The 12,024-nt window shown below is 42.2% G+C and overlaps 1 protein-coding gene across 3 annotated transcripts in view; it reads right to left on the bottom strand.

Moving 5' to 3' along the window:
- SBNO1 (strawberry notch homolog 1) overlaps positions 1-11,897 on the bottom strand; it is a 31,620-nt gene extending 19,723 nt beyond the window's left edge. The window contains exons 1-7 of one of the 3 annotated variants that reach the window (XM_069031319.1): positions 11,785-11,897; positions 5,321-5,454; positions 4,761-4,865; positions 3,616-3,925; positions 1,915-1,959; positions 1,537-1,637; positions 326-422 (exon numbers count right to left, since the gene is read on the bottom strand). In XM_069031319.1, the coding sequence (XP_068887420.1) occupies positions 326-422; positions 1,537-1,637; positions 1,915-1,959; positions 3,616-3,925; positions 4,761-4,865; positions 5,321-5,452 (790 nt within the window). In that variant the 5' untranslated portion in view covers positions 5,453-5,454; positions 11,785-11,897. Of the gene's footprint in view, positions 1-325; positions 423-1,536; positions 1,638-1,914; positions 1,960-3,615; positions 3,926-4,760; positions 4,866-5,320; positions 5,455-10,885; positions 11,427-11,784 lie in introns of those variants that run through there. The other 2 variants (XM_069031320.1, XM_069031321.1) reach the window with 2 other exon arrangements.
- Between the last annotated feature and the right edge of the window lie 127 nt (positions 11,898-12,024).

Below are 12,024 nucleotides of genomic sequence, written 5' to 3'. Positions count from 1 at the left end.
CACTTAATTCCTTTACGAAATTTCCTCCACTGAGGCACAAAGCATCTTAACAGAGGCAAAAAAAAGCCTGATCTTGGTTCATCATTCATATCTGTGAAACAAGTACTGCTCAAAGATACACTGAAGAATTCCTCTTCTATTTAAAAATCTACTTATTGTCCAAATCTAAGTGCCACAGAAGATAAATTTCCTAGGAAAACACAACATATTCAGGCCCTGTTGACTTCAGACAGTATCTATTTTCTGTGTTAGTAATTACAAAAGAGTAAATAAACTAACTCTCAAAGCATTCAGCCTTTTGATGTAACAAAAGATCAGGTCATACATTTTATTGGCATATATTCAGCATAGGTCTCTGCATGGCCCATTTCTTCTTCATCTTCTTCCTCGGGTTCCTCCTCTTCTTTTACTGCTGGCACTTTCTAGAACAGAGAAAGAAATACCTGTGTTAGTCAAACAGCACATTGTTAATATTCCATCTCCTGGAAATTAACATGAGAAAGGAAATGAGGACAAACTTGCACTTCAATGTTTTAACACATGTAGGGAACAAAACAGCGAATCACTGGCGAAACTACGGACAAGTGGAGATTTCTCACACTCTGAAAAACCCTCTAAAGACACCAAGTCAGGAAACTTCCTCTCCTTTGCAAACAGATCAAATACTCTAAACCCACATAAGCAGAACTGAAAACAAAACTCTTCTTACAGCATATTAAAACCAGACTATGACTTAAAAAAAATTGCCTTGAAAACACAAGAGCCCCCATGTTCAAGTACTCCTCTGAAGTCTCCTGCAGTTTCACTTTTGTGATATCATTTCACAACTTTATAGTTAAATAGTCAGCTCCATCCAGTATTCTCTGAAACCTGACAGTTACCCATTTACTGTGACCCTGATCAATGTAAGTATTTATATATTTGTAAAGCACTTCATAGATGAAAAATCAAACATCTTCCACAACTACTAATGTTTAATATAAAAGTGATCTGAAAAACCCTTTCGGTATGCCAGTCACTGAGGAGCACAGTTCTTCCCAAACCTCAGCCTGAAGCTAGCTAGCAGTGAAGATGCCAAAACTCAAGTGTTTACAGCATCAGAATGTAATTTTATTACATTTAGAAAATTGAATGATACTCAATTTACATCTTCAATTCAACTGCCCAGAAGGACAGCCATGCTAGAGGGAAGTCTTTTATCACTAGTTATTTTAAAAGAAAATGTCTTAACCCAGAGGAAATGCTATGCTTATCACCTTTACTCAGAGCCACACCCTTTCTGGCCCACACCAGGTTCTGCTAAGGACAGTAATTTCTTGTAATTGTCATTTACTATCCAAGTCTGCTCTACACAGCTGTTAACTTCACTCATCTAACCAACTTTCATCTAGTGGAGCAACTGACCTTTTGAACAAACAGATGCACTTGACAGTTCCACCACACACAAGACAAGTATGAGTAACTCCTGAAACTGGTCACAACTGTTTATGGCCAGCAACACATTCATTTGGCAAATGAATCATTTGTGCCACTTACCACAGTAGGTGAAAAACTTCTCATTTTAATGTCATTTATCCATATTCTTGCTACCTCTTTTGTGGAAGCCTCCTTCTTCACTGCACCATTGCTTAGGTCAGCTGCAAAAGAAAAGCTGTGGTTTACAGGAATTCCCTCCAAACATCAACTCAGATTAACATGCTGCTCTATTAATGAGCTGGAAGAGAAGTTTAAAGTATCCAGTAGCACACTGATGCTTCAAGAACACAATCAATCAATATTCCTGCCCAAATTAACGAGTCCAAGCAAGGAGTTAAATCCTGTTACTCCTTTGACTGAAGGAACTTCCCATGCAACGCCACTGTGTCCATGAACAACTAACCAGAAAGGCCAACATTTCAACAGAAATGAACTTACCTGGTCTGGTGGCACTCACCACCTTAGGAGAAACTACCATTAGTTCTGTAAAACAAAAGGTCAACACTTTGGACTCAGTTGTTTGAAGTTTGTAAGAGGATCCTTTAAGAAGACCATTTATTAACCTTCCTGTCTTCAATCACATTTGCAAGCAACTAGGAATAGGGCTCAGTACAGAACTACAATAATTTGCATAAGGATGGATGCAAAACATTGAAAGCAGCTGTCAAGCTTCCATCATGTCAATGTATGTAATAAACTTAGCATAATTGCCCCTAAAAACAATTAGGACAGTTGTACAAATAAATGTTTTCCTCAAAGACATTGCATAATTTAACTTCTTAATATTTTTCCATCTAGAACTCCTGCTGCCTGAATTATATGAAAAGACCATTTTCCTTTCAAGACCTTCTCTCTGCTACAAATATTTGCCATTTTTAAAATAAACATGAGGAAAGATCCAGAGACACAGGAACACAAGTAAGATTAGGAATGTAGCTCTAGAAGTTGCAGGTCTCCTTTTCACTTTATACAGAAGCTACAGATTCAACTGTTTTCTGGAGCTGTGCCACTCTACCAGTTACTGTGTGTTGGTATCACCTATTCTGTGCTTCTCTGAGTTTTTACTTGATTTAATAGGACTGATTTATCCCTGCTCACTTTCTCCCCTCCTCTTCCTCACTTCCTTTACTCCCTGCCCCAACTTCAGTTCATGTCCTAACTTGGGTTTTGGCAACCACTCCCTAGGAGAAGCAATGACATGAGGAGGGACATTCTGCTTTTTGTTTCAGTTCCAACAGACAGCTCCTATACTGCACTCCCTCTGCATACAGAAAAATAGGTTATGCCAACCACACCTCTAAAATCAGCAAAGCTTGTTTCAGAGACAATGACAATAACAGAAATTCAGAAAACACGTGCATACCTTTCAGAAAAAAAGCAGGAATAGAGAGATATTTTCAAAGTGAACTAATCTGATCTTAAGCTCATGCTAAAATCAGAACAACTCAAAAGAGTTAAAGTTTCACACACGTGCAGCTTTTCCCCTGTATTAAGCTGACCACAGGTTAAAAACATATAAGGAAATATTATGGAAGGAATCACACAACAAAGATTGGGAGTGTGGGAAAAAAGTACTTGTGGCATTTAAATTAATGCAACTTTTCAGAAGTAACATGAAAATAAATGCAAGTTTTTAGGACTTAAGTTTTTAAACAATAGATCTGATGCTGCCAATGGAATAAAGGGACAGATTTTTCTTTTGCAGGAGACACTTCACAGAAACACTTTATCATGTGCTACAAATCTAGTTAGGAAGATGCTAAATAAAAACAAGTACTAGTCTGTTGTAGTTCCAAGTACAGAGTAGAACAGAAACTGATGGAGACTCCACTAACATAGCTAATAGACTTCTGTAACATTCACAAATTAATTTTACCCATTTCCCAGCTGCAATCTGTCATTTTCCTCATTCAATGCAGTAAATCAAGAGTTTAATTTCTTTATAAGTCCAGTTTTTTGTACTACTTCACCCTAAATTCTAACACTACCACAGTTAGAATGAAATTTATCAGGTTTCCTGAACGACTTCATTTTACCATGATATTGTACTAATCAATGAAAATCCACGATGTGCTAAGATCTTCGTTATTCCACTGTTTGTCTAAAATACTGTAATTACAAAGAAAGGCGAAAACTCACTTGCTGCTGTTGCTACTGGTTGGGCAATATTAGGAGGTGGCTTCAATTTCATGAGTTCATTAAGACTATTGTTCTTTAGCAGATCTTTCAGCTGAATCTGGTCCTTGGAAGGTGCAGTGGTCAAGGCATTGCGAACTGCTGGTGCTGCCACCGAGGGCCGAGTGGTTGTGCTGGTCTGGATGATCTTTGCTACGGTGATCGTCTGCCTCGAGGTCGTGACAGGCGTCGTTTTTGTCACCACTATTGTCGTCCCCAAAGTTGGTAGCTGATTTATTTGATTCAGCACAAAGGTTGTGGTGGATGGTGGTTGCTGGCAACAAAGAAGCAGGTAAGTTTTCAGAAAACAGTCAAAAAGAAAGAGCAAACTTTATTAGCCTTTCATTTAGTGCACAGGATACATCAGTTTTTAGAAGACACGTAATAAGAAATGTCTTCAAATAACATGGCTGAAGATGCCAGAGTTAATTATCTTGTGCTGCAACAGTCTGAGCAAAAATACATTGTACATATTTCAGGAGGTTATTTTTAGATTTTAAGGTAAAGAAAAGGAAATAAAAAAATAAAATGAAAAATTCATCGCCCAGGTACAAGATACGACCACCACAGTTTCCCCTATATCTGATAAAGCCAGTCCAACCCGCTGCAAGACAGACCCACTGCTGGCCAAGGCCCAGGCAGTCAGTGACACTGGCAGTGCAGAGGCAAAAACTGTTGCACAATCAGCAGCTAGGAGGCAGAGGTGAGAATATGTGAGAAAACTCCGAAGACAGCAAGGTCAGTGAAGGAAGGGGAGGAGGTGCTCCAGGTGCTGGAGCAGGGACTCCCCCACAGCCCATGGATGGCAGGAGTGAAGTTGAGCCCAGGACAAAAGAACGAGTGGGGAGAAGGTATTTTTAGATTTGTTCTTATTTCTCATTTTCCTACTCCATTGTTAACTGGCAATGAATTAATTTCCTCAAGTTGAGTCTGGTTTGCCCATGACAAATTACTGATCTCCCTTGTCCTTATCTCAACCCATGAGCCTTTCACCATCGTTTTTTAGCCTTTGTGCAACTGAGGTGGGGGAGTGATAAAGCAGCTTAGTGGGCACCTGGTGCCCAGGTTAAGCCCCCTCCCCATCTAAATCCTGGAGCACCAGCTCTTACCCGAACATTTAATAAGGCTGGAGTAGATACAGTCTCTGGTTCTTGTTTCACAGCAGCTGCAGCCTCAGTCTCCAGGCCCAGTTCTAACGCACTAAGCGGTACTGACTGCAGAGCGAAGAAGGCAAACAAGTCAGCAGGAATAAAACCTGAAGGCTTTTGTTCCCAGTCTGTGCCTGAAATGGCTACAATCTGGCAGACTGAAGGCCATCATGGAGCTTAAACATGGTATTTTATTACACTTTTTATGCATTTTATTGTAGAGCGGCTAGACCCCAATGACATGAGAGTTCTCCATGGATACCATGGCATTATGTCCCCATGTTATGTCCAGAATTAAGCATATTTCTGTTTGTACTGACCTCAAGTGTTTCAGATTGCTTTTTTTATGTAGAAGTTAAAAATTACTTAGCAAGTCATTTTCTAATCTCAGTACTATGAAGCAAGAAAGTTATGAAAACTCCACATGCTTCAACCATTTGCTATGGACATCACCCCCTTGAGCCCCACCATCACAGCAAACCCAAGCTCTCTCTAACAAACCCCTATGTTCTTGTTTTAACCTGCTGAACAGCTGGAGTTGGTGCTGGATTTGCAAGAACCACGTCTGGAGAGTCAATATCAAAGAGGTCATTTGGACTGATTCCACTCTCACTCAAAGCAGCAAGCAACAGATCTTGTCCTGGCTCCACCATCTCTAAAAAAAAAAAAAAAAAAAAAAGAAATTAAACTGTAAATACAAGTACATTTAATTCTGATTTATTTTTTTGCCCACACAAAACTCCCTTTCCTGGATTTAAGGGCACTCACAGTGCAGTCTCTTGTACACAGAGTTTCACTTTCTCGATTTGCTCTGGTTCTTTTGTTTATTTGTAGGCTTTTCAACATACCCACCACATTTAAAAGCAGGGAGAATTAAATAATTGACTACACAAAATGCTATCATACCCATAAACTTAAGACACCTTTTCTAGTCTCTGAGGCGCTACATTTTCAAGCATTACAAGAAATACCAAGAGCAGAAACAGTGAAATGAAACAATGTTGTGCTAATGATCCATCCCTGTCTGTGAAGCAACTGCACAAGGGAAGCACAATTAAAACTCATTTACTTTATCTTGTAACAAGTTAGTGATAAAGAGCTTGTAAGGAAAGCTTTTATTTCTTGCTTGCCCTTACATTAGGTTACATTCATTCACTGGAGAAATTTTGTTTTGCATAGTGGAGAGAACAAACGTGCCACTATTATAGTATGTAACTGCTTATTAAATAGGACACTAACGTCAGGTCACGGACTCCTTTATGTGTAGGACAAGGAAAACTAATTTCAAAAAGCTATTCTAGACAGCATAAAAACTTATTAAAAAGCCAAATACTCCATATTTAAAGATGAAGAGAGAAGATAACATGTTTCACTTGCTTAAGAAGGAAACCCATCTGCCCTAGCATTAAGATAAAAATTAAATTATTTCACTGAACTTGAGCTGTTGCTTATACAGTCTAAAATACACCTCAAGCAGATCTTCATTTCACTTACCCTCCACACCCCTTAACACCCACTGGTAACAAAACATCGAAACCCAATGAAGCCAAACACCTACCCTAAAGCAGGTAAGTGTTGGCATTTTAGATGTTCATGCACAAGACTGCAAAACAGCATTCCCTTGCTTATCCCTTCTACATGCACAGCTAAGCCACATCCAGCTGGCTGGTCACACGTATTCCTCAGCACATTTAGCAGAACAGGTAATTCTTGTAATAAGCTAAGCCTCAGGCACTTAGTTCTTACTCTTCCTAGTTTTAGTCTGTGCAAGAGCAGGGAGAAACCTGCTATTTTTTGTCGTGGATTCATACCGAGATGGTGGCACCACAAGTGGTGGATGCAAGGTACTGGGACAAGGGGAAGATACACTTTTAAGCATCAAACACTTAACGATGCCCCAAACAATACTAAATCAACAAACACTTGGTGGGACTGCTACTGACCACACACAGCCCCCCATCAAACACCACCTGCTTGCCAGAACCAGGCTCTTCTTTTTTAAAGGGATTTGAGGTGACCAAATAGATTGGCAGAATGTCCTGGTTTGCTGCTATGAGGTACAGAAGATACTAAGAAATATTAAGACATCTAGCAAATATAATTAACATGGCAGCATCATTAAAGGGTGTCACCACCCACTAGTCTGTCTCCTAGAACCCTGAATGGGTCAACAAAAATGGTAAGAACTGACTTTTTCACCTTTCATTCCAGAAAGATTGCGCTTCCTGACTCAAAAAAAAAAAAAGTGGACTATATATATATTAAGTAGGATAAATCCTTAATTTTCATCAGACTAAAACCTTAACAGTGACCATCACAGCTAAGCTTAGAAGCTTGCAGCATTGTTTACTAATTAGAAACAGGTGAGCAGGGGGAAGGTTTAAGTCTGCAGATGAGATTTTTGCTTATCAGTACTTTTGGTGTTCAGAACTTGAGAGCAGCTATTGAAGATGAATTCCTCGACAGAAGGGGAATTAGCATAGGTCACCCAGTCAAAACAGCAGCTCCAAAACCCTATGAAATCACAAAACTTCACAGTACCCATTTGGAAAAGAGGCATGAGCACCCCTCCACACAGGGCAACACCTTTGCTCAAAGGACAAATAAACTAAACTGTCTAAATGTACAATGAAAAAAGCATCAGTTACATCATTCTTTAGTCTGTATGGAGTTACCATCACCCCACCGCTAAAAGAAGATATGACTAGAACTTGGCTGAGAGTTAAGTGACTGTACTGAATAGAGACACAAAAAGGCAGAAGCTTGGGGCTTTTTACTTAAGAGAAAAAAAAGTTACTCAAGAACTTCTAGTCTGCTCTCATGACACAAGAAAAGGCCTTTCTATGAAGTTGAGACTCAAAGCAAAACCAAGGCTAGAAGAAAAACCCACACTAACACCACAAAAAACACATCTTCCCCAGCCACCCTACCATGGTGTCACAACTCATCACATATGTTTCAAGTCCAGTTTACCCTATCCACAATGACACTGAACTCTACATTTTTAACCTTTAAAAACACAATGGCTCAGATACCTTAAAAGTTTCAGAGGTCAGAAAAAACCTAATTCATAGCAGTGATGCTTTAGTTGCTTATTTCAAAGTTTTCAGTAGATGACTGGTGATAGAAACTAGCAAAGCAATTCCTACAATTTCAGAGTAAGTATCTCCAGTTTAGAAGCTCTGCTTTCTAGTGGGGCTGTTTTCATGTAAGAAATCCCCCCGGGTGCACCTCTCTCCTGATAATCCCAATTTTAAGTCTTAAAAATTCATGGTTGCTCACAACCCAGCAAAAAAGCTCAGTAAAACAACAGCAATTGTTTGTCTGTCAGTTTGGACAATGAAAGTTTGACTAGTTTCACTTATTTTGTTTCTGTACAGTAGGAACAAAGCTGCTTTGTTTGGAACAAAAGGAATTCTGAACTTCTAGAATTTTTACATTAGAAGTCACTGAATACTTAGCACCAATTTTAGGCTTTGTGCAGCTTCCAAGCACCAATGCTACCCACCCTCCCCATTTTAATTTAGCAAGGAAATTAAATGAGGAAGAAAAAAAATACAGGAGAAGCTGCATTGTGGTAACTTAAGTTTATTTTCTGTAGCACATGGTGGTTAAGCTTAAAACATTATCAGGCTGAAACAGCTCCATAATCTTGCAAGGTAGGAGGCTCCTCAGTTAACACAAGTGAAAGTGACTTTATCAAGCTCTGCAGCTCAGCCTTGGCAATACTATATAAGGACCTGCTTGCCACATCTTCAAAATCTCCAAAAGAAATTACTTATTAAAAAGTTGTGAATATTACAAGCTGTTCCCCGAGCATTTCATCACTCAAAGACTGTTTTGAGCATGTAGAATCTTGCAGATAAGACTGTCTATGTTTAGTGAGGTAGTCCAATGTCACTGAGCAAGAATCAGCCTATTAAATAAAACTAAAAAAATGTGTTTAAAAAATTTCAACAGTAGTAGTATCTTAATTATTTTCTTTGTTTCAAGAAAAAACAAACTGCTGCCATTTCAAGAAGGGCTACCAAAACACCCAAAACACTTCTGTAAAGTGCTCTCCTGATGAAGAATATAGCCTAAAACTTTGATAAAGAGAAGGTTTTGTGATCACTGCACATTATGTAAATAATTCCTGATTTAAAGATACAAAACCAGAATGCCATGTTTAATATCATGTCATGTATCCATGCCAACCTGGCTCTCTCTCTCTTTCCATTTTAGCTTTGGTACAAAGAAACAAAACAAAAAAAAGAAGAAAAAAAAGATTCTAAAACACATGTCAAGCAACCTGCTCTGCTTCCCCTGAGAAAGATAATGGTAGAATCCCAAACAATGAAAAGCCTTTTGATTTTTAGGTCTGTGAGTTACACATTTTAACACTGCATGCCTAAAGTACTTATTTAAAAACCATAATCAATTACAGTATCATAAGTTGGTCCAAATCAAACATCACAATCAACCAGGCACAGCCATTCCCAAGCCCTTCAGACACCTGGGCTCTGTGGTGTACCCAACTGGGTGTTAATGCTTGCCTGGGACACAACCAGCATTCAGCAACTCTTGTTCTTTTACTGGAAAGGTTTATCCCACTGCCTTTTTGAGGAATGCATGTCACCTGAACTATACTGGAAACCATTTATAATATCACACAAATAGACAGCTTTGCCCTGCAAATTCTCTGCCTGTCTAAACCGTGAGTTATTATTGACCTGAAAATTTCACATCTCCTTTTGCAGCCTCTCACAGCAGAGGTGTAAGGGCTGCTAAGCCCCATCCCACCCAACAGGATTCTCTGGATATCCACGTGGGTTCTGCTCATCTTGCAGCTTTTGGCTCCAGAAGGCAACCTGGGTAACAATAAAAAACCCAACCAACCCAACCCCTTCTGGTCCTCTCCAAGTCACCATCCAATCAAAGAGCAAAGCCCTAATTAATGAACTCACTCATCCTTCCATGCCTTAACCTCAAGACTAGTAGTTAATTTTGCATTTACATGCACAAAGTTGTTTTCACAAAAATCATAAGTTAACCCCAATCCTAGAAAAACCATTCCCATTTTTCCAAGGCTGGTTACTGCTCAAACATCAAAGCTTTCAAGGACATGAGGGACACTTCAGGGTGCTGTGGAGTTCGACTCTGCCTCAATGATCTTTAATGACTGTTCTACAAAATTTACAACTGTCATGTTACACAGTCTGCAGATGTGAAATTCGGGAGTTTTGAAAATATTAGAAGACTCAACAATGCAATAATTTGGCATGAAATCAACTTTCAGACTAAAAGGCTGGAGCTGGTCATTTGGCCAGTAGTAAAAGTTTTTAAGAAGTAAAAACTCAAAGAACTAAGAGCAGCATGTGAGCACCAAGATCCTTAGTTTTAGCCCAGCAACCAGTTCCAGGTGTGTCTCAAAGCACTATTACCTATATCCACGACCTGCTTCAATGGCTTTTACAATAGTTCTCAGCCAGTTTTGAAACCAAAGAAATAGTCGGGACAAAAAGACAAACTGCCCACATTTTATTTCTAAATATCAAGATTGCGTACAAATGTAACATCTCATGGCTGTGAGGTAGATACAGAATACCAACTCAAATGTCATGCTGTTACACAATTTCAATTTTTGCTTTACATCATCAACTACAGATTTTCAGTTCTGGCGGAGGGCAGCTTGCAAAACACTTATGTATGTTTTTAAATCATTTTAATCTAGACACAACCTTGGTAGTCTAAAGCCAAATAGTCTATCACTGAGTTAATTCCTAACTTTGCACTGTGTCGTTTGGTCATACTAATTTTTTTTTTTAACTTACTCTGGAGTTACCTAATAGATAAATTCAAGGGGTTGTGTTTTTTTTAAGCATTTACAAAATTTGCCTCATCTTTAACAGGTATCAAACACGTAGAAAGAGCCTATGAGTACCTGAAAAAAAGTACAACAGCTCTAATTTATACTCTCAAACACAGTGTGGAACTTGGTTAGCTAAAAATAATAAAGAAACAACCTAAAAAAACCAGAAGAAAGACCCACAAGGCCTCTTCCCCATCAGACAGTAGGGGCATTTCTACGTTAAACTATTACTCACCCTAGCAACCTCTGTTTGAGGTGCGCTCGTTAAGAGTCCCTGGACTTTGAGGCCGTGTCTGTCGCCGCGGTTCAGCTCCCCGGGAGCAGCGGGGCCCCGGAGGGCTCGGCCGGGCGGGGAAGCCCCGGGGGAGGTGACGGGAGAGACGGGGGGTCGGCGGCTGCTGCCTCGCCACCTTCCCACCAACACGTGTTCCCGACATAAACTTCCGGGTTGGGCCAGAATCGGCTGCGTAATCCTGTCCCATGCGAGACTTTTTGTTTCCAGACCGTCACCTCTTTAAAGATCCCTTCAACAGCACCGCGATCCCGGGGAAGGGCGGGAGGGCTCCGTCTCACGGCGGCTTTCGGAGCCGCTCCGGCACCATAAATCAAACCCCCCCATCCCCCCCGCCTCGTCTCTCCATTTCAAACCTCAACAATCACCAGCCGCGGAAAGAGCGCACAAAGGCGCGGGCCGGGCCGGGGGGCTCTGCCCGCGCAGGGATGCGGCGGGGGGGCGGCCAAACCCACCGCCGCGCCCGCCCCCGTTACAGAAGCGCTTCCCAGAACCGGGGGGCCCCGCCGCCCGCCCCCGCACGCCCCCAGGCACGAAGTTCGCGGGACACCCGGGGCCCCGCCGGGGCGGCGGCGGCGCCTCCCCCGCCCGCCGCGCCGCCCTCAGCCCACCGGGACCCTCGCGGGGGCGGCCGCACAGTCTCCCGGGGCTGAGGCACCGAGGGAGACGCGGAGCCGCTCCCAGCACGGCGGGTCCCCCCCCCGGACACCCCCACGCCGCCGCCGCGGGCCCCGGTCAGGAGCTGAGGGGAGGAAACCCCCGGGGCGGCCCCGCAGCGCGGGGAGGGGCCCAAGGTGGCCAAAGAGACACGGCGCTTGGCGAAAGGACAGCGTGGGACTCACTCTCTGTCGCACTCGATCCTCCCGCGGGCTCGTGGAAGTCTCCGCCGCCGGCCCCGCCGCCCGCCGCTTTCTAACTCACGGCCGCCATCTTTGCCCTCCCTCCCCTCACAGGGGAGGGGGGCCGGGGGCCGCCCGCACCACGTGACCCGGGCCGCGCCTCCCTCCCCCCGCCGCGCCGCGCGCGTTCCCCGCCCACGTGACACCGCCGGCCACCGCCCGCCGCTGGCGCGCGCTCGGCAC

Source organism: Aphelocoma coerulescens, chromosome 15, assembly GCF_041296385.1.
Source record: "Aphelocoma coerulescens isolate FSJ_1873_10779 chromosome 15, UR_Acoe_1.0, whole genome shotgun sequence".
Classification (NCBI taxonomy): Eukaryota; Metazoa; Chordata; class Aves; order Passeriformes; family Corvidae; genus Aphelocoma; species Aphelocoma coerulescens.
Note: the sequence above shows the minus strand (reverse complement) of the source record. Positions and strands in the feature narration are given on the sequence as shown.